General features: G+C 35.5%; 2 protein-coding genes across 17 annotated transcripts in view; one reads left to right on the top strand and one right to left on the bottom strand.

Moving 5' to 3' along the window:
• REDIC1 (regulator of DNA class I crossover intermediates 1) overlaps nucleotides 1-13,193 on the bottom strand; it is an 81,920-nt gene extending 68,727 nt beyond the window's left edge. Inside the window, exons 1-2 of one of the 8 annotated variants that reach the window (XM_055580708.1) lie at nucleotides 12,933-13,144; nucleotides 12,682-12,856 (exon numbers count right to left, since the gene is read on the bottom strand). In XM_055580708.1, coding sequence (XP_055436683.1) covers nucleotides 12,682-12,686 — 5 coding nt within the window. In that variant the 5' untranslated portion in view covers nucleotides 12,687-12,856; nucleotides 12,933-13,144. Of the gene's footprint in view, nucleotides 1-12,681; nucleotides 12,857-12,928 lie in introns of all 8 variants that reach the window. The other 7 variants (XM_055580751.1, XM_055580743.1, XM_055580725.1 and 4 more) reach the window with 7 other exon arrangements.
• ABCD2 (ATP binding cassette subfamily D member 2) overlaps nucleotides 13,157-23,551 on the top strand; it is a 92,925-nt gene continuing 82,530 nt past the window's right edge. For 6 of the 9 annotated variants that reach the window (XM_055580630.1, XM_055580655.1, XM_055580647.1 and 3 more), the window contains exons 1-3: nucleotides 13,157-13,292; nucleotides 17,487-18,740; nucleotides 20,201-20,381. In XM_055580630.1, the coding sequence (XP_055436605.1) occupies nucleotides 17,805-18,740; nucleotides 20,201-20,381 (1,117 nt within the window). In that variant the 5' untranslated portion in view covers nucleotides 13,157-13,292; nucleotides 17,487-17,804. Of the gene's footprint in view, nucleotides 13,293-13,804; nucleotides 13,924-17,486; nucleotides 18,741-20,200; nucleotides 20,382-23,551 lie in introns of those variants that run through there. The other 3 variants (XM_055580640.1, XM_055580662.1, XM_055580693.1) reach the window with 3 other exon arrangements.

The following is a 23,551-nucleotide window of genomic DNA, read 5'->3' as shown; positions in this document are numbered from 1 at the left end:
CGAACCCTGGTCTCCTATACTGCAGGCATTCTCCTGCATAAGCCACCAGGGACCCAGGGAAGTCCCTCCAAGTTAGTTGGTCATGTCTGACTCTTTGCAACCCCATGGACTATAACCCACCAGGCTCTTCTGTCCATGGAATTTTTCTGGCAAGAATACTGGAGTGGGTTGCCATTTCCTTCTCCATACATGAAAGAGACCAAGGAAAACTGAGTAATTAACCAAAATGGCTAAGGTCCTCACCTTAAATACCATCTTCACCTTAAGACAAAAAAGGATATTGGGAATAGTGGTTTGGGACTTCACAGGGGAGAAAGGCAATTCATATGGAAATGGAAAAGCAAATGTTTGGTACATAAATGTTTGATGGGCCACGCAGACAATGGGACACAGATTGGAATCTGATCTGCAGGCCCTGCCAAGTTTCCCACACCACACCCAGTCCATATTTGCAGATACCTCTGATGACAGCTCTGTTCTGAGAACAGACCTCCTATATGAAATATTTGCCTATCTTATATCTGACAAGGAATCAATATCTAAAATATGTAAGGAGCTAGGAATTCATATTACTCCATAACAAAAATGCAAATTACCAAATTTAAAAATTGGCAAAGGACCTAAATAGACATTTTTCCAAAAAAAGACATACAAATGGCCAACAGGTACATGAAAACGTGCTCAATGTAACTATTAGGAAAATGCAGATTAAAACCACAATGATTTATCATCACATACCAGTTAGGATTACTTTTATCAGAAAGAAAAAAGATAAATGCTAGGAGTACTTCCCTGGTGGTCCTCTGGCTAAGACTCCTATTCCCAATGCAGGGATCCTGGGTTCAATCTCTGGTCAGGTAAATAGATCCCACATGCATCAACTAAGAGTTTGCATGCTGCAACTCAAGATGCTGCATGCTGCAATGAAGATCAAAGATCCTGAGTGCTGCAACTAAGGCAGGGTACAGCCAAATAAATAAATATATAAATAAATGTCTTTTTAAAAAGAAAGAAATGCTTGGAAGTGGACAAGAGGGAACCCCTGTATACTGTTGCTAGCAATGTAAATGGAAAACTGGAGAAGGCAACGGCAACCCACTCCAGTACTCTTGCCTGTAAAATCCCATGGACAGAGGCGCCTAGTAGGCTGCAGTCCATGCGGTCGTGAAGAGTCGGACACGACTGAGCAACTTCACTTTCACTTTTCACTTTCATACATTGGAGAAGGAAATGGCAACCCACTCCAGTGTTCTTGCCTGGAGAATCCCAGGGTCAGGGGAGCCTGGTGGGCTGCCGTGTATGGGGTCGCACAGAGTCGGACACGACTGAAGCAACTTGCAGCAGCAGCAGCTATGGAACACAGAATGGAATTTCCTCAAGAAATTAAAAACACAGCTACCACATACATGATTCAGCAATCCCACTTCTGGGTATGTATCCAAGAGAAATCAATATCTCAAAGAGACAGTTCTAGTCACATGTTCATAGCAGCATTATTCCATAACCAAGACATAAAAACAATCTAAGCGTTCATCAACCATAGTTAGAGATGAATAGATCAAGAAAATGCAGTACATTTCCATGTACACAATGGAATGTCAATGAGGTTTTAAAATGAATGAAATCAGGGACTTTCTTGGCAGTCCAGTGGTTAAGATTATATGCTTCCAATGCAAATGGTGGAGAACTAAGATCCCACATGTGGTATGATGTGGCCAAAAAAATTTGAAAAAAAAAAAAGGTGTTTAACAAAATGAAATTATGTCATTTGCAATAATATGCATGAACTTGGAGGGCATTATCATAAGCAAAATAATCCAGACAGAGAACAACAAATATCACATGGTAACAGTCATATGTGGAATCTGAAAAGAAAAAAAAATCAAACTCAGATTCAGAGAATAGAAAAATGTTTCCTGAACTGTGGGGAAATAGGGAGGAAAAACTGTAAAAAAGGATACAAATTTTCAGTTACAAGATGACTAAGGTCTGAGGATCTAATGTTTACCATGGTAACTACAGTAGATAATGTTGTATTGTATAATTGAAATTTGCTAGGAGAGGAGAACTTAAATGTTCTCACCAAAAAATAAATCTGTGAGGTGATGATATAGTAATTAATTTGATGAGAGGAATACTTTCACAATATACACATACATCAAATCATCATGTTGTATACTTTAAATGCCTTGTATTTTTACTTGTCAATTTTACCTCAATAAAGCTTGAGAGAAATAAAGTAAGATAGCAATCTTACTGTGTTTTCCAATACCCCTAAATAATGGCGGAAATGATGGATTTCATATCTGACCAAGAAAGATGTCCACATAACTAAAACAGCTTGCCATTTTAAAAATATGAATCCTCAGAAGTCATCGGCTTAGTTTTGCTGTTGTCCAGTCGGTAAACCATGTCTGACTCTGCAACCCCATGGACGTCAGTGCACCAGGCTTCTCTGTCCTTCACTATCTCCTGGAGTTCGTGCAAATGCATGTCAATTGAGCTGATGATGCCATCCAATCATTTCACTCTCTGTTGTCCTCTTCTCCTGCTGCCCTCAATCTTTCCCAGCATCAGCATCATTTCCAGTAAGTTGGCTCTTTGCATCAGGTGGCCAAAGTATTGGAGCTTCAGCTTCAGAATCAATCCTTCCAGTGAATATTCAGGGTTGATTTCCTTTAGGATTGACTGGTTTGATCTCCTTGCAGTCCAAAGGACTCTCAAGAGTCTTCTCCAGTACCACATATCGAAAGCATAGATTCTTCAGCACTCAACCTTCTTTATGGTCCAACTCTGACATCTGCATGACTTCTGGAAAGACCATAGCTTTGCCTATATGGACCTTTGCTGGCAAAGTGATAGAACTGCTTTTTAATATGCCGTCTATGATTGTCATAGTTTTCCTTCCAAGGAGCAAGTGTCTACTAATTTCATGGCTGCAGTCACCATCCACAATGATTTTGGAGCCCAAAGGAATAAAAATGTGTTATTGTTTCCACTTTTTTCATTTCTATTTGCCATGAAGTGATGGGACCAGATGCCATGATATTAATTTTTTGAATGTTGAGTTTTAAGTGAGTTTTTACACTCTCCTCTTTCACCCTAACCAAGAGGCTCCTTAGTTCCTCTTTGTTTTCTGCCATTAGGGTGGTATCATTTGCATATCCAAGATTGTGGATACTGCTCCCAGAAATCTTGATTCCAGCTTGAAATTCATCCAGCCCAGCATTTGGCATGATGTATTCTGTATAGAAGTTAAATAAGTAGGGTGACAATATACAGCCTTGACTTACTCCTTTCCAAATTTTGAACCAGTCCATTAATCCACATCTGGTTCTAACTGTTGTTTCTTGACCTGCATACTAGTTTCACAGGAAACAGGTTAAGGGAATTCTGGTATTCCCATCTCTTTTATTGTAAAGTAATTAGCCTCCAATTAAAATAAATAAATTTAAATTAAAAAAAAAGAATTTTTCATAGTTTGCTGTGATCCATACAAAGGTTTTTTCATAGTCAATGAAGCAAAAGTAGATGTTGTCCTGGAACTTCTTTGCTATCGCTATAATTCAATGAATGTTTGATCTCTGGCTCCTTAGTGTTTTCTAAACCCAGCTTGTACATCTGAAATTTCTCAGTTCACATACTGCCTAGTTTGACTACAGTGATATCAAATATGTAACTAAAAACCATGATTATATTTTAAAGTCTCATCAAGTTTATGTAAATATTCTCCAGTATATTTTACTACAAAGTACACTAAAACACAGCACTGATTCTTAGGAATACTTAGGAGCATGACTTCCATAGCCTGTCCATCATTCAGATTTCAACCTTGTTTTCCATCCCTTCACTTCATATATTCTAACACCCAACTAAATTAAAATATACATTTCTCTTTTTCATATATAGATACTTCTCTCACCATATTTTTGTATTCAAAACTTTTAATACTTTATGGCTTCATTCAAATGACAGTTTTGTCATGAAATTTATATGTACTTTACATAAAATAACTTTAAGAGTATTTCTAATATTGTCTTGAAATTTTAACTGCCAGAGAACTGGGAGTGGTAAAGTGGAAATGAGGCTCATTCTTTTAACAATTATTATGCTATTTAGGAAAATGGATTTTTAAAAACACATACTGCAACTATATCTTTCAATAAAAGTTTTAATGAACACTATTAGTTGCCATTATAGCACATAATAAAAAGAAAATCAGTAGGTCATAATGTCTTCATAAAACACTACAAGTTATTAATTCTAAGAAGCAGGAATATAGATATTTGTTACATTATTTTTGTTAAGAAAAAAACTAGAACAGGTGTAAAGAGGTTAATGGAGGGAAAGTGGGGAAAGAAGGGAATAAAAGTAAAGGAGCAAGTGAGAGAGGGGCAGAGAGAGACAGAAAGAACTATGCTGAGTACAGAAATATATCAGGGCATTCTGCCCCTTGCTAGTCTTTCTAATAAGAAAATATTTAAAGCAAAATGTTAAAGAAATATTTTCTTTGGGGAAAAAAAGATACAAAGGCAATAAAGTTGTCCAAGAAATATAAAACACAATACTAATGTACATTTTACATAGATATGTAGGAGATACTGAAACAATTGGTTTGGCCAAAATGTTCCTTCTTTGTTAACCCAATTGAACTTTTTGGCCAACCCAACACATTAGGGGTTTAAAATTATAGGTGTCATATGCCTTAATTATCAGTTAGTCTTGAATTATTCTTTTTTGTTTCTTCTGTTTGTTAATTTGCTTATTTTTTTAGTGCCATGTGCCATGCAAAAGAAATTGTTTCCAGTTTGTTAAAATCATATAATAATACCTTTAAGTGTGATTAAAAGTGAAAAATATCAATAAAATTAATAGAGTAATAACTGAAAAATGAAAGATAATATTTTATGGCTCATGTTATACTGAAATTAATATTAACTTAAAACATCAAAATCTAGCACTGTTAGCTAGCAGACTTATTAAGATTCAGGGCAGTAACTAGCCTAGAAAAAGTACTTACATTGGCTTTCCTTAAAACTAAAGCCAGTCTACCTGATGTGTTAGGAATACTAATGATATATTTTAGAATATTATAATTTTAAATAAATTCTTCTATTACCAGAAAAAGAGTTTTTAGATGTGTAAATACTACAAAAGGCAAAGATTTATAAAAAAATTTGGCAAATCAATATGGCAGAAACATATCTATTAATAATATTCAGAATACAGAGCCTCATTAAAATAAGTTCTTAGATACTTAATTCTTAAGAGTAGTTTCACACAGAAAACAATTTTTATAGTTACAGGCTGTAATGATAAACATGAGCAGCCATCTCTTGAATCACACAGTGGAAGAGATTTTAGAATGTGAATGATACCCCAACATAGGTGTATATGTCAGGATATTCACAACGAATTTTTTAAAACATTATTTTCAATAATTATAATTCACTAAAACATTCAATAGCTGACATTATTTCATTCCATTCAGGGAATATTTTGAGTAAAGATTTCCAACAGTTTTTGAACAAAATGTCATCAAAATTTAGAGGACATGCTTACAAAAATGTTCAATAACAATGCAGGACAAACAGACTATTTATAAAGCAATTCTTTTTGGCTGTTCAGTCACTCACGTGTGTCTGACTCTTTGTGACCCCATGGACCTCAGCATGCCTGGTTTCCCTGTCCCTCACCATCTCCTGGAGCTTTCTCAGACTCATGTCCATTGAGTCAGTGATGCCATCCAACCACACCATTCATTCAATTAATGAAAGGCAGCAAAGACAGAAAGCTTATAATGACATGCGGAAGTATTTCTTTGTATTCAACATTAGTATTGTCTCAAGAACTTTGTAATTCAGATACATTAACTGTGCATCTATAAAATTATTTGAAATTTTGATAACTTCAGTTTTTCTGTTTGATAAAATATCAAGCCTCTTTGGATGACCTATGAAATATCTGTAAACTACAACCAATTTCATGTATATCTTGGTTATATAGGATACATAATTTAGTAAGAATCCTGTTTTACCCATAATGCCATGATCCACCAAATCTGTGTTCATATTATCTTTGTAGATATAATTTTATCTTTAATGGTCTGCAGTTCCATGTATCAAGTTACTGTCTGAAACTATAATCTCCTTAAAATAACTAACTACTAAATCTGAAAGTAAATCCTAAGCTTTTTCAGTAGACTTGTGTCTTCAGATTTTTCTGTGGTCAATGATAAAGCCATGAGAGGTGATAAATGCTGGCACACACCATGTACACAAGTTACAGGTTCATATCAACTTTAATGAAAAACAAAATGTTAGAACTTAATTTATCATTAAGCATTAGTTTTTCTTTATTTGAGCTCCATGCTGCCAAAAAGTTCACAAAAGTTTTACCAAAAAATATAACAAAAGAAAGTAATTGTTGACAGAAGCACTATAGCAACGACATTTCAACTACCCGTTGTATGTTCTCTGACAGGTCTGACGAGCCTCTGTTCCTTGTAGATATTTCACTGACACCTAATCTAAAATCTTCCACATTTCTTACTGGTCCCAACCCCAGGCATGGTGGCTATACAAATCTCTCCAACCTTAGCATCAATGGTACAACTAGCTATTAAAACAGCGGCCAGCTGGGATTGTTGTTGTATTAGTCACTAAGTTGTGTCCAACTCCTTTGCAACCCATGGACTGTAGCCCACCAAGTTCCTCTATTCATGGGATTTCCCAGGTAAGAATACTGAAGTGGGTTGCCTTTTCCTTCTCCGAGGGAACTTCCTGAGCCGGGGATAAAACCCATGTCTCCTGCATTGGCAAGTAGATTCTTTGCCACTGAGCCACCTTGCCTGCCAGCAAGGATAGCAGCACTTAATACTTCGCCTACTCCAACAAGTTAGGTGTTGTGAGCATATTTCATATCCCAGCACACTTTATTTAACAGCACATGCTGATAAATATCAACAAAGTCCTACTGTACAGCACAGGGAATTATATTCAATATTCTTGTAATAAACCACAAAGAATATGAAAAATAGTATGTGTATATATATATATATGTATAACTGAATCACTTTGCTCATACCAGAATCTAATACAACATTGTAAAGCATCTATACTTCATTTGAAAGTAAAAATAAAGGAGGTGAAAGTAAAAATAAAGGACTTCCCTGGTGGTCCACTGGTGGTCCAGTGGTTAAGTATCCACCTGCAGGGGACATGGGTTTGATCCCTGATCCTAGAAGATTCCACTTGCCATGGGGCAACTAAGCCTGTGTGCCACCACTATTGAGACTGCCCTCTAGAGCCTGTGAGCTACAACTATTGAAGCCTTCATGCCTAGAGCCCATGCTCCACAACAAGAGAAGCCATCGCAATGAGAAACCTATGCACCACTAGAGAACAGCTTCTGCTTTCTACAACTAGAGATTGAAAACTCATGCAACCAAAAATAAAATAAATAAATAAAATTTAAAAATTTTACAAAAAGAATAAAAATAACCCCCCCACACACCCCCAAACCCCTCCAAGACAAAAGCTGAACTGGACATGCTACTAGGGCTACAAGCATAAACCGTGACTGTCCCAAGCAACTGAGATGACCTTCACTGCATGGTGGTGGTGTAGTCGCTAAGTCATGTTTGACTCTTATGACCCCATGGACTGTAGCCCACCAGGAACCTCTGTCTATGGGATTTTTCAGGCAAGAATACTGAAGTGGGTTGCCATTTCCTTCTCCAGAGTATCTTTCTGATCCAAGGATCAAACCCTGGTCTCCTGAATTGCAAGTGGATTCTTTACCAACTGAGATACCAGGGAAGCCCTGTTCACTGTGTATTTAAGTATTATCCCATTTAACAGATGAATAAAGAGATGTAGAGACACGGAGAAGGCAATGGCAATCCACTCCAGTACTCTTGCCTGGAAAATCCCATGGACAGAGGAACCTGGTAGGCTACAGTCCATGGGGTTGCTAAGAGTCGGGCACGACTGAGCAACTTCACTTTCACTTTTCACTTTCATGCGTTGGAGAAGGAAATGGCACCAACTCCAGTATTCTTGCCTGGAGAATTCCAGGGACAGAGGAGCCTAGTGGGCTGCTGTCTATGGGGTCGCACAGAGTCGGACACGGCTGAAGCGACTTAGCAGCAGCAGCAGAGACACAGAGGCTAATTTTCTGTTAAGAGAATTTACCATAAAGCTTAAGTTTCAGGGCACTTCACTTGAATATCCACGCCCCTTCCAAGTACTATATATAACTTTGTAATCACAATTTTGAATTATTTTACATAAAGTGGGCTCCTTACAACCTAGATCTGCCCTTGTACAGACAGGTTTAATAAACAGCCCAAATTCACATAGCCTGCAATACCCAAAAGGAGTTAGCACTAGTACCAATTTCATTTAGAGAATATATAGTCATATCAGAAAATGAAAAAATAGTATTAGTTGTTTTTAGTTCCCCAAGCACAATTCTAACTGGTATATCTTGGGAGTCTTGCTGTATTCCAACCTACACACCAGTAACACCACAAATCGTCATAAAATGCCACTTTCATTATATTACTTCTGAATTTGAATGAGTCGTCAATAACTAACAGATCAAATTTCAACTTTTCACTCTGTCATCAAGCAGACACCACACGCATTTTTAAATATTTAAATGTATAATCTTATCTCAAATTACTTATGTAGTATTTATTTTCTTATTGTCTTTTTCCATATGAAGTTTCACTTTTGTTCTAATTTGCCAAATCCTATCTAAAACTATCCTATGTTTTACTATTATTCACAGTATCTATTTTTTAAATTACTTATTTTAGCCTCTGATCTTAAACATTTTCAAGCTTAATGGCATGTCATATTTTCCCCTCCCAATAAACTATCAACTATAGTATAAACTATTAAATCTATCATTGACTAAATTTCAATTATTTTGTATGCCCACCTGGCACAACACCTGATGCATAGTATTAAGCAAACGTTTTGCACAAATGAACGTTTTAGGCCTACATTTAAAACAGCAAACCTCTCCATCATCTAAATATAAATAAGATTTTATATGTGTCTTTCTTATAACACTGGTTACATTTTTTAATCTAAGTTATAAAAAGTTGATCTCATTCTGAATTGCATATTGTGGCCCAAACTGGTTACATCTTTATATTCTACCTCCTTCTCTTCTGTCCTACCACCTTGATTTCTGAGGTAGCTATGAATTTGGTGAAAGAAGTCACCGGTCAATAAACAAGGAAAATAAAAGAGAATATTTTCCAAATTTAAAGAATCAGCGCTTATACCTGATTTATCTCAAATTTACACATTAACTTGAGTAGAAAAATACAGGGTCTCAGTGGTGACTTGTAAAAAAATACAAAACAAAAATTAGAGTTCTAGGTCAAAAATTCCCAAATAAGTAAAAAAAATTTTAATTGGTAACAGTGACAAATTACTAATATTTTTATTTTCGTCTGGAGAAGACTGGAAAGGGCACTTTATAATTAAAAAAAAGTAAGAGAAATATAATTTTAGGACAGTCTATTAAATTGAAAAATCTGACATTATCACTGATTACCAAGTTTCAGGGACAGTAGATTGGGAACTGCTATCAGAGATATATAAATTAGTTTCAACTTAGATAAAATATCTTCACCCTAAATGAGACTTTGCTTGAAATGAAATGTTATGACATTTTACAAAGATGTCCAAGCCATAATACTCAAGAAAACACAAGTAGTTTAAAAAGGAATATAAGGGAACCTTACTTCTTTCATAGCCCTTTCCCTAACAACAAAAGACATGTTATGTATAACTAACTGGTAGAGCACTAAATTGAAAAGCAGCAAAAAGTCAAATGCCAAGTTTATTTTATGCCAAGGAAAACTGTCAAGACCTTTGCAATTGTAAAGATCCTCCTATTTAGATGATTTTGTAATTAAACTTAATATATATCAGGTTCCTATAATACACAAGGTACTCTGCTTCAATTTAATGCATGCAATCAAGTTGCTATGACCAAAACAAACTTGCTATAGCCTGCTTCATTCACTCCCTTGACAAAAATGTATAGGTCCCTTAAGTGTTTTTCTGTCTTTATGCAAACCCTCTTACTATCTGTTAAATAATTCTTCCAAGTTCTTTAATACCTCCCCCCTCAACCCAACTCTTCTAGGAACTACTGCTAAAGATTAGGTCTCCAATTTGATTATTTATCTGATTATTTATCTTACATCCTTTTCAACTTTTAAGAACCTGTATCTCATTGCTTCTTCATGGTGTTTGTTCTGTGCAGTACTGCTGCCCTTCAAGGCTTAATATAATTTCCTGCTTCTCAGTTCTCTAAATATCCACAGCCTTTTATTTATCCACAGGCCACTTTTACAAGACTCATCTTTAAAACCTGCCTGCCGATGCAGGAGACATAAGAAATTCTGGTTTGATCCCTGGGTTGGGAAGATTCCCTGGAGGAGGAAATGGCAACCCACTTCAGTAGTCTTGCATGGAGAATCCCATGGAGAGAGGAGCCTGGTGGGCTACAGTTCACAGGGTCACAAAGAGTTAGACATGACTCAACAAACTTAGCACACACAGTGGTTAAGCACAGTGTTCTCAAGACCTAACTCTGCCACTGACTAGCTAGGTGATCTTGGGCAAGTCACTTAACATTAGTGGTTTCCCCATCATTAAAATGAGGATACATCTGCACATACTTCATAGGGTTCTTGTTAAGAAAAAAATGAGCTAATATACAAAAAGAACAGTGCTTGTTAGATATTAAGTGCTATTTATCCACTATTATAGTCATTTACCTAATTCTAATCTCACCATTCTACTACATATTCTTTTTGTGGGCCAAAATTATATCCTTCTATATCTGAATCCCCCTATACAGACTAACAGTGCCTTAAATAGGACATATTTGTTGAATATTTATGTTGATTATTATGACAAAGCAATTGTTCTGAGGGAACACGGTAAATGTTCTCCAGTTAATTCCTTTGTCTGTATTTTAAGTTCCTAATAGTTCTCAAAATTTTCAACTGCAGAACAATCCTAACATCAGAGGAGAATAAATAAGTACTCCAGGATGGTCTAGTAAAATAATTAAAATTTCTATTCTATAGTACCACCAATCAGCTGTTAGTGATTACTAAGCTTTTTCTGGGACTCCGAGGCCCTTTAGGGTCTCAAGATCAGACACCATGATCAACTAATCTTGTCGACAGTATTAATAGAAGTGGAAATACTCATTGTTTCATTACCAATCTGGGTTTGACCCTAAGGAGTCCATTCACCCCTTCCACCCTCACCATGCATGAGAAAATTTATTTTTAAATTGCATATTTTATCTTAAAATTTCACAAGAGTTTTGCAATTTACTCTATATAATGTATCCAAGATAGTTTAAATTTTAAAATATTATTTTCCTCTTATCTCTGAGTAAAACTGATGCTCCAAAGAGATGTGTCTGTCATGTTTTTTCTGTGGTTTCTTAAGCACCCTGGTAACTAACAATTTTAGATACAGTACTATCTCACTTTAAGAAACACAGTCTTTGACTACAAATTTCTTGCGGTATGCCCTAGTCAAATCCTCCCAATAGCAACTCCCCAAATACTGCTGCTGCTGCTGCTAAGTCACTTCAGTCGTGTCCGACTCTGTGTGACCCCATAGATGGCAGCCCACCAGGCTCCCCCGTCCCTGGGATTCTCCAGGCAAGAACACTGGAGTGGGTTGCCATTTCCTTCTTCCCCAAATACTACTCCCTGAATAATCAGAAATTTGAGATATATGACAGAGTAAGAATAGCACCAACATTTTCAGGTTTAAAATGTAATACATTTTAAAATGCTTCAGCATTTGTGAAACAACTTATTTAACAGTAACATTTTAAAGAATATTATAATCAAGTTGTATGAAATTATAATCATATATCAAATAAATCTTGCAAAGCCTGTATGAGAATTTTCACTTTTCTCCAAGTGTAAGTTTGATGTTACAACTTACTTTCTAGCCAGAAATAATGATAATAAATTTCTAAAATAAAATGCTAACATATTCTTCAACAGGATAAATGCATCTGCTAAAATTATTGGGCACAGTTACAAATATTTGGTGAATGCAAAAGATGTCTTTCCTCTTATAAAATTCATTAGAATTTAAATGTGTTATATTACATCCATATACTACTGTCCTGGGTCTACTTGTTAAAAAAAAATGTATTTAATGGCTCAGTTCCAATCACAAAAAATTTTTTTTCATCAAGGAACTTGATCAAATTAAATTCTGGGGCTACATAATTTCCATCCTGTGGACTTCAAGGTCAACAGCAATGAATAGGTTATATAAAACTAAATTTCCAACCTATTATGTTTTACTCCTAAATACAAAATACATTGTAAATTCTCTGTAAATTAGTAAAGTAAAAATTGTTTATTCTACCTTCCTTGGAAACAAACTATACTGGATTTTTATGGTTGATGCTGATCCCGCTTCCCATTAAAGGATTTAAGGGCAGCAACTTCCTCCATAATACTTTTCAAGTTCATGCAAAGATTACATATTGACCCAAAGAAACCCCTCCCAAGAAAGAAGGGCAGGACAGAAAGAAGGCAGAAAAAGGATCAGGTGCTGAGAGGCCTCATTAGAGCAGGACGCAGGACAGAGAGCAGGTACAGACCTCATGGAAAGTGGCTCCACGTGTGAAGCCTTGGGAAACACAGCGGGAAGAAACTGGATTGCTTCTGGTTTAGAAATAGAGACTTCGCGCTATGCCGTCCCATGTTGGATAACGATTAAAAAACCCACTCCTGGCAAGTTCTTTCCAGTTAAGTCTGTACACTGCCCTCCAGGGTCTAGGAAAGAGGCGCCATTATGGGAATGAATATCCAGGGACTCAAGGGCTAAAATCAAGCGCCAGCAACAACCTACCGGGAACCCCCGACCCAATTCATCTCCTCAAAACTTCGGAGCGAGGAGACACTGGAGTCCTGACTGCCGGCGCTCCGGCGTCTTCGTTTTGCGCTAAGCGACAAGTTCCTTGGCCTTCGACGGCTCCTTCTCGCCTCCAGGCAGTATGGCCCAGCCTCCCGACAGCCTCTGCGGCCTGGGGCAGGCGGCTTCCAGGCTCCGGGCAGCCTCTGTTGTTTCTGTAGCGAACCTATCCTGACAGAGCCGGAAGCGAAGCTGTGGGAAAGCAATTAGTCCACGTCAAGGAGGAAGAACACTACAGTTTTAACCGCTCAGACAGGGGAAACCTAAGAAAATGAAATACCGGACTGTGGCCACAGGGTTAGTGTTTCAAACCACCTACACTGTAATTTTATTTAGTTCTCTATTGGTCTCAGCCTTTCTTCAGGTCAAAGACCAGCCTTGATGAACAAAAAGAAAGCGAGGACAAAGTTATAGATCCATAATCCTAAAAATAGTTCCATTCCCACATACCGATTCTCCAAGTCCTTTAAAATCTTTCATTTTTAGTTTTAATATTCAGTAAACAGTTATTAGAAATATTGCACTATAGTAATAGAAAAGTCTGTATATTTTGTAATTTTTTGAGAACACCACATCAAAACTTGATTTAGCTATAAAAGCCCAAAGACTTTAAACTCTTTACTGGAAAAAACTCAAAACAAAATTGAGTTTTACTGTTCATTTATGTGTTATACTTGAATATATTAGCCTGGAGAATATCTCATAATTTCAAATATAATACATTTTCTGTTCAGTCATTAGGAAATAGTACCTAAAATAGGATTATGTCCCAGGGCAGGCATCTTGTATAATCATGGGCTAAGTACTTCAGTTATGTCCAACTCTGTGCAGCCCCATGGACTGTAGCCTACCAGGCTCACCTGTTCATGGGATTCTCCAGGCAGGAACACTGGAGTGGGTTGCCATTCCATTCTCCATATATAATCATGTAAGTACTGATTTTTATAACAAAAAAATTCAGTGAAGTACGTCTATCATTGGTTTGAATTAGACTAGATATTAAGTATTATTTGTAACAACTGAAATGTTGACCTAAGGTTTCATTGGCAATGTTATGCCTCACATGAAAAAGGCTAGCACAACTGTTAGATAATGAGTCAAATACTGAGTTATTTTGGGCCAGAGGGCAATTAAGTAATTCTTGGGTCAGGAAACAGTTCAAGAAAGAAATACAGCAATGATAAAATATTATTTAGCATTTGTTGAAAAAATCCATCGAAAATTCTTAAATCTTAATTTATCATTATTATTAAAAATCATTTACTTTCTGGTGACTTACTATCTAAAAACATAAACATGCATTATCTGCATGATATATTTTTATTTATATACTAGTACATGTATATCAGTTATTATAAAAATTATATCTGATGTTTTACAGTTTATAAATCATACTTTTTCTAATATATGCATATATTCTGTATCATTTATAAAGTGTATTTAATTCTGCTTCAATGAACATTGGTAGTGTCCACTTTGACGTGGACATTGAGAGTATCACACTTGAGAACAGACTAATTTAATAATTATTGCTTATTTTTAATTTTTACTTACTTTCAATATCTTTTTCTAAGATTATTCCTCCCCTGTTAAGAAAATTTTACTTTTCCACATAAAAACATGTAAACTCGACAAGCTATGTTTGCTATAGTAAGAAGTGATTTTTTTTTCACCTCCCTTTTCTCTAGTTTCAAACACAAACTAAATTAAAATTATTGTTGCTTAAATTGCACTATGAAAGAAGGACCTTGACATTCTTAGTTTCTTATTTAAATAGCATATGTTTCCAACTGGAATTACCTATCTGGTTTTCTATCATCTCTGCCTTTCCTGAAGGCTTGAGTCTAGTCTCAGGAGCTCCAATCAATCCTAGCCTTTGGGAGCAGAGTGGGGTTATAGGGGGGTTGTGGACTTTAAGTGGTAATAGTTAGGTCTGTACTTTAGTGGTTTACAACAGGTTAAATCTTATATTAACCTTTTCCCAGTTCTAGTAACTGAACTTTAACTTTCCTTGTACCACATTTATGGTAACCAAATTTCTATCTTGATTATTTTCTTTATACCCATTTCCTCATTCTAATAAGTCTTTCAGTCTAGGCTTTAAAAGCTTTTCCTGTACCTGAGTTTCACTTTCAGTTGGTAAACTGACCTGCCTATGTATTTAGGTCTCTAATTTTCTTAGCTTGTAGATTTCCCACTGCCCTGCTTCTTCCCTGATCTTGCCCTATGCCAGTGATGCAAGCCACTTCCCTTGACTGCCAACTGCTTTCTGATCCATGCATCCCTCTGTATATCATGTTTTGCCAACTGAACATCCTCCTGTACCCCAGGTTCCATTTATCCTGACCCTCCACATGTCCTGTCATGGTCAGGAGATGTGACATAAAGAATTCAATTTTATAAATGTAAGGCAGCCCACTGGAAAAGCATGGGATTAGGAACAAAAAATTTTTTGAAAATAAAAATGGCACTATGATCTCTATGTACAGACTTAGAAAGTCTTAATGGAATGATAGATTATGCTGCTAATATGGCCAGCTATCAGAGTCTTGCATGAATTTGCCACTTGTATATTAGTAAATCTGCTGAATTGAATGCAAACAAATGCAGAGACCTATGATGATTCTTGGAAGTCATATAAGTATTTGGAAAAGGAGGAGTGTTTATGGTTACTTATAAAAGTGACAATAGTTCTTTAGTCACAGTCAACTGAATAGTGAAGATCATTCGACAATGAGACAGGTTTAATATTCTAGCACAGGGACTGACAAACTTCCTTAGAGGGCCAGGTAATGATTATTTTGAGCTCTATTTCATCTACCTAATTAAGTGACTTAGCAGCAGCAGCAGCAGCGAGTCTGTCTCTGAGCTCTATTTCATCTACCTAATTCTGTCTCTGAGCTTTATTTCATCTACTTAATTGTCTCTATTGCCACAGACAATAAGTAAATATATGGGTGTGGCTATGTTCCAATAAATCTTTATTTATGGACACAAAAATTTCATATAATTTTCACGTCACAAAATATTATTCTTCTTTTGGTGTATTTTCAGCCAGAGTTTACATGTAAAAACTATTCCCAGGTGGCTAGTGCGGGAGACGCGGGTTCAATCCCTGGGTTGGGAATATCCCCTGGAGGAGGGCATGGCAACCCACTCCAGTATTCTTGCTTGGAGAATCCCAAGGATAAAGGAGCCTGGCCGGCTGCAGTCCATAGGGTCACACAGAGTTGGACACAACTGAAGTTACTAAGCATTCATTCTTAGCTCATAGGCTACATAAAAATTGGTGGGACAAATGTGGCCCACTGGTTGGTTTGTATTTGCCAACTTCTGTTCTCATTCAATGGACATCTTCCCAGGATTCCAGTTGACTAGAAATGTGTGTGTGTGTTGTGCGTGGGGCAGGGAGGTCAATGAGGGGCAGAGAAGAAAAAATGTTTTTGCATTTTTGAGAATAATTCATCTTTGCCTAAAAAATATGTCTGTTACGTTTTTTAAAATATGCACAATTTTGCTTGATTGTTTACAGTTTAGTCCTCCATTAGAGATGCTGAGAATATTTTTGAACACTTGATTTTTATCAAATAATCAAAATGGAGATGGGAAGTAGATTACCTCTAAACCTAAACAAAACAAACAAAACATAAGCTTTCAAAAGACAAGGAACTCTTGCAAAATGAAGCAAGATGGTAGAGAAGCTATTTCTATTATCTAATTCCCCTTTGACTCCCAAATGGTTAACTTTTGAATATAAAGGCACATACCTCCAAGTACTAACTCTCTAAAAACACAGGGGTGGTAGAAGTGAAACACTGCTCTCATTTATTTAATAGTCACTTTGTAAATAATCACCAGTGTATCAGATCTCCATTGTTAAGAATAGCAGTTATGGGGCTTGAAGATTTTTATTATATGGACAAGTAAACTTTGGAATGAAGTCATAGCAAAGAATTATTTTGTATTATACTGAAGACTTATCTTCCATTTATTTACAAAACAATAGCCTCATACAACTTGTTTGATAGGTTCTGGGATTTCACGTGAAATCACAGACACTAAAAAAAAAAAAAAAAATGGGCGAGGGGAGAGTGCTGAAAAACAGATCCGAATATTTGATACTTTGTTTTTTTCCAGTGCCCCTCCCATATGCTACTTTCTTCTCCCTTTCAGATTCATTCCATACCCTTTATCTGTTGATCCTCTCCTCTGTCATCTCCCCAGTTCCTTCTCCGTCATTGGAAATCTCCCTTTTTAGCTCTTGGAAATCTCCCTTTCTTTTTGCTCTTCCTCTGTGGTATCTACTAAAACCTTAGCGAAGTGATGTATTTTCTGAAACTTCTATGGGTTTCTAAGTGACGCTGAGCATGCTCAGTCGCCTAGGCAGGTTTTGTCGCCAGCAGCTGCCCTGATTCGACCTCTCCAAAAATAGACATTTAACTCTGAACTGTTTAAGGATATAATTCGTTTTGCTCTCTCTTCATTTTCAAGGTTCAAAGGAAAGCAGCGAGGATTCCAAGGGTCCCTTCGTCCTTACAGCCAATGAGGGGCCTGAGAGGGAGGAGCTTGGGGCTGCTCGGTGCAGCTTGAGCTTCTGAGGGAATCATCCCCAGTAGACGCGGTGGAGCCTGAGCTGTGAAGCATCTGTAACAGAACAAAATTTTTAAAAATATAAACAATAACAGAAGAGGAGAAACGCTGCAAACTATGGAACGCTGTAAAACTTTCTGAAATATTTGCTGGGGATTCCTGTGGAGTATGATATTTTAAAACCAATTCTTTTTGAAGCCGGTTTGGGTAACTGGGAAAATGATACATATGCTAAATGCAGCAGCTGATCGAGTGAAATGGACCAGATCAAGGGCTGCTAAAAGGGCTGCCTGTGTGGTAGCTGCAGCATATGCTCTGAAAACCCTCTATCCCATCATTGGCAAGCATTTAAAGCAATCTGGCCACAGGAAGAAAAAAGGTGCTTACCCGGCTGCGGAGAACAGAGAAATACTGCATTGCACCGAGGCCACTTGTAAAAAACCTTCACCTGGAGTGAATGCAGATTTTTTCAAACAGCTACTAGAACTTCGAAAAATTCTCTTTCCAAAACTTGTGACCACTGAAACAGGATGGCTCTGCCTCCACTCGGTAGCTCTAATTTCAAGAACCTTTCTGTCTATTTATGTAGCAGGTTTGGATGGAAAAATTGTGAAAAGCATTGTGGAAAAGAAGCCTCGGACTTTCATCATCAAGTTAATCAAGTGGCTTATGATTGCCATCCCTGCAACCTTTGTCAACAGTGCAATAAGGTACTTGGAGGGCAAATTGGCCTTGGCCTTCAGAACTCGCCTAGTAGACCATGCCTATGAGACCTATTTTGCAAATCAGACTTATTATAAGGTGATCAATATGGATGGGAGGCTGGCAAACCCTGACCAGTCTCTTACTGAGGATATTATGATGTTTGCTCAGTCGGTGGCTCACTTGTACTCCAATCTGACCAAACCTATTTTAGATGTAATCCTAACCTCCTATACACTTATCCAAACTGCTACATCCAGAGGAGCAAGCCCAATTGGGCCCACTGTTTTAGCAGGGCTTGTGGTATATGCCACTGCTAAAGTGTTAAAAGCCTGCTCTCCCAAATTTGGTAAATTGGTGGCTGAAGAAGCTCATAGAAAAGGCTATTTGCGGTACGTGCACTCCAGAATCATAGCCAATGTTGAAGAAATTGCCTTTTACAGAGGACATAAGGTAAGAAAGAAATTAATATGATGGGTGAAATGTGAGATTGTTCAAACTGCCACTGCAGTGCCGGATACCATCTGTTGTATTGTTTTTGTGCTCATTTCTTTAGCATTTTGGATTCTTATGATGTTTAAAGCTGTATTAAAATATATGCTTTGTTACCCTTTTTAATCATAAGCTGTTAAAGAATTATAAGTTAAGTGAAAACTTTTCTAAAGTTTCATGAGAATGACATTTTCACCACTCTAAAAAGCTCTACTTATCCAAACATGCTCAGAATTATCTCTAAAGAATTTTCTTAAAACTAAAATCCTAACTAAGTAGATGGTCCTAGAACACTGAAAAAAATATATGTTTAAAAGCTAAGTAAACATGCTTCCACTGAGATGGAAAATTTAGGATGGTATTGTTTGTTTGTTTATTTTTCAAGAGAAAAAAAAAGTGCTTTCATATGAGAAGACAAGTGTGACAATTTTGCATGACTGGTCAATGATGGAGTTCCTTAGTTCTAATAAGTATAGGAGAGTGACTTACAAATGGCATTTTCATTGCTTATCATATTTTGAGACAAATAAAAAAAGATAGTGAAATGAAATTTTGCCTAGTTTTGAGGGAAAAGTAAAGATTAGAGACAAAGAAGGAAAAAGGAGTTCCAGAATATTTTTATATATTAAAGATTTTCAACATTTAGCAGGTCCCTAGAATAACCTAATTACATAAACTTGCAGTCCATTTAAGAATATTAAATATGACAGGAATCTTTAAATCTTAATACAAATGATCTGGCAAATTAAACAGTAAATTATTCTAAAGTTGAAATGGCATTATGATTATGAAGCAGAATTAATTTTCAAAACCATCAATTATTTTAAAAAATTTAGTAGTAACATTCTGAAGAAGAAAATTTAAAGCTGATTTAGGACTTATATTCCCACTTGAAAATTGGCCTCATACATTATATAAATCATATTTATTTTGAAACATTGAACTCAGTGATATAAATTATAACATGCTGTAGGCTTCTTGCATTTAGACATAACATAGTAAATTGAGTGCTCAAAAGTAGGGTTAATTATACGTATACATGTCATGTGTTTATTTTCACTTATTTTTTGTGTGATCAAGGACAAGGTTCTAGCTGTTTATTCATGTTTTATGGATTATCATTTAGTGTTAACATCTTATACAGATAAGTTTGAAACCATAAGTATAAATCACTTGTCTGTATTTATATTTAAAATTATATATACTAAATATCAGATATTTAAAAAATAATTTAGATGTGATTACAACTGAAATAATGGCTAATTCTGACATAATCTGTATTTATTGGTTGTTAGAATCACAGATAAGAGTATACTGAGAAAGAAAAATACAAAATTATCTTTAAAGAAAGTCCTCAAACATACATTATTTATTTTTATAGTTCATACTAGGTTAATTCTTATCTCTTTTTCTCTCCATAGGTAGAAATGAACCAACTCCAGAAAAGTTACAAAGCTTTAGCAAATCAGATGAACCTCATTTTATCCAAACGTTTATGGTACATCATGATAGAGCAGTTCTTGATGAAGTATGTTTGGAGCAGCAGTGGACTAATTATGGTGGCTGTACCTATTATCACTGCAACTGGCTTTGCAGATGGTGGTAATGACATTTACACTCGATATTAAATATATGCTTCAGATTAATTCTTTTTAAAGTGTCACTGCTGGAGTTGTGTGAGTAAATTGTGTAGCCATCATTCTATAGTCCTTAATGGTCAGAAACAATGGGAAACTTTGAAACATCCAATAATAAGACCAACTGTTTAAAAGAAGTGACTCAAAAGATCTTTCCAGCTCTGCAATATTTCAGAAACCTCTGATGTAGTGTTTTGGGGGGTTAATCTTGAGCAATTTCAGTTATACTGCCTAATGATTCTCTAGTTTACATTTAAACTCAACACAAATTAATACCTTCAAAAAGAGTATAATAGTTCTGACCATGTATTGTAAATTTCAGTTCTACACATAACATGCTTTTAGTCTATAAGTATTCTATAACTGGATCTGCCTTGATTGTAATTTGAAGAGTTGGTTGACTACCTTAAACAATCAATAATACTGTTTCAGGGAGTGCTTCATTCCATGGAACAGGGCTTCCTCTACTTGTAGGTAGTATATTACATAACTTCCTATTTGGTAGTATTGAGGGGATAAGGGTTGTAAAGTTGCATGTGTCTAATTCTATCTTATCACTGTTTCAGTGGTTTTTTTTTTTTTTTTTTTTCCCAACATTTTTCATCCTTTGGGACAACTAAGAAATGTAAGGACAAGGAGGACAATATTAAAATGTTATGTAATATTTGAGATGAGAGTTTGGGTCTTAATTGGCAGGACAGATGTTATGAATTAAAAAAGAAGAATTTTCCTCTGTCTCTCCAAAGTAAAACATTCACCTTCCTCTTTAAAAATCATTTGACCAAACTTGGTGTTAGTATTGAAGGAACTAGACGAAAACATTGGCTTTGTGGTGAGACAGAGCTTTGCTGAACTCTGCTTTTCCTCTTTTTGCCTGTGTCCTGTTAGTCAAGTTAATTAAACTGTCTAAACCTCAGTTTCCTCATCTGTATCAGATGTATTCCTTTCTGTATCAGAAAGACTACTTCAGAGTGCTGTTGTGAGGATTTAGGAGAAAAAAGTATCAAGAACATCAGTGTCCTTAATACATGGTGATAATTATTGCCTAGAAAACAAATGGCAACACTAAGAAAAATGTAACAGAATTCACACTATTTACAGTTATTTTTGGTATAGAATTAAGTATTAGCAGTTGTTTGAAGTCATCCAATAAAAACAAAAAAATTACCATGTGCTTTAATATTTTAAAACAGTGCTTTAATGCTTTACCAATTCTTACAAAAACACTTGTCAAATCTGAGTCATTCTCAACTAAACTTATTCATTTTGGTAAAGTAGAATTTGTCAATCCCTTGTGATAAGTGACATATATACCAAATGTACTCTACAGCTCAACTGTCTAATAGACAATGTATTTAGACCACGAGGAAAACTAAATTCTACCTGTTCATTTAATGCTTTCAAAATTTGTTTTAATCATTTTAAAAAGTTTATATTTAAAAGGGCATTGTTAGTATTTTAAATTTAATCTTTTCATAATGAAATAAAATAAATTGCTTTTTCAAAAGAGTATTAGAGAAAAAAAAACACAAACCTATATGGTCTTAAGATTAGTTCTACTAAGAAATTTAGCAAAATTGTCAAATATTTATAGTGAATATGTACAAGTTTATGGATATTTTAAAGGTTTGTGTATAATGTATATTAGAAACTACCCCAATAACAAAATTATGGTGTTGTTCTGTTAGCCTTTAGAAGAACTGATCTTATTAGAAAACCCTGGAGTATTCAACATAGAGCAGAGAAAATGTAACTATTAATGGTGACAAATTAACACCACAGAGACCAGTAAGAAGTAAACAATGTATGCAAAAATCTAACAGTCTTAACTTCTGTAGATGATGTAATAAGATGTTTAAAAATAAATACTATGAATCTAGAAAGTACCATAGTAACTTAAAAAACAGCATTAAAATTTTAGATTGAAAATGTGATAATAGTCCGTTTGATGCAAGTGAAACAAAATAATTCTTAAAACTTCTTTTCAAAAGAAAGCTTTATGAAAAGAAAAGCAATATAATAATTTCATAGAAGAATAAAATGAATTCATATGATGACATTTTTATGAAACTATGCTTCAATATTGTAATTTCTAAGATTACTGTATATATCCTTATAATATTTGTGTGTATATATTTACTAAATATATTTGACTTATAATGATATAATACATGAAAATATTAAGTTATCATTTTACTCTGACAAAATAATTTTTTTAGATATTGACATTATTTTTGAGGCTTTGGGTCTTGGAATTAAATACTATCTATTCCAATCTTGGAGAAGGAAATGGCAGCCCACTTCAGTATTCCTGCCTGGAAAATCCCATGGATGGCAGAGCCTGGTAGGCTACTGTCCATGGGGTCGCAAAGAGTTGGACGCGACTGAGCGACTGAGCGACTTCACTTTCACTTTCATTCTAATCTAGTCTTCAATCTTAATTTATGCTTAGGCCCTGAGTTGTCTCTTACATTAGAGATAAATGAAGTGCATGATACTATATATTTCAATGCAAAATAGATTGGGAAAATGGGTGAATAAGAGAACAATAGCAAAGAGAAAAAGGATAAAAGGTAGAAAAGAGGAAAGAAAGAGAATAAAGGAAGAAACAGGCTACTGTTCAAATCTTGATTGCTATTTTATTCATCCTTGAGAAAGTTACAGAAACTGTATATGCCTAAATTTTCCTTTCTTAACTGTAGTAATAATAATGTATTTTAAGAATTGTTAAGAAATTATATATAATATATTTAATGTGCCTTGAAACAGTCCATGGCAAATAGTAAGAATTTAGGTGGAAGCAATGTTTATTATATTCTTATGCTGTGGGCTCTGGTATCAGATTGCCTGGGTTCAAATCTGGCTTTTTCGTTTATTAGGTTGTGACATAGGACAATTCATTAAACCTTTTTGTACTTCAGTTTCCCCATTCTAAACTGGGAGAAATTATAACAGAGTTGTTATGAAGATTTAAGAAGATCACATGTGTAAAATTTAGAACAATGCCTGCATCATAAGAATTGTTCAATAGATGTTTGCTGGTCTGATTATTATTGTTAAAGGGGCAAGACATTTGAAAGTGATTAGAAAGTTGGTGATAAAGATGAAGATAGGAGGAATAGCCTCCTATCTTAT

The sequence above is a fragment of the Bubalus kerabau genome, chromosome 1, assembly GCF_029407905.1.
Source record: "Bubalus kerabau isolate K-KA32 ecotype Philippines breed swamp buffalo chromosome 1, PCC_UOA_SB_1v2, whole genome shotgun sequence".
In the NCBI taxonomy this organism is placed as follows: domain Eukaryota; kingdom Metazoa; phylum Chordata; class Mammalia; order Artiodactyla; family Bovidae; genus Bubalus; species Bubalus kerabau.
Note: the sequence above shows the minus strand (reverse complement) of the source record. Positions and strands in the feature narration are given on the sequence as shown.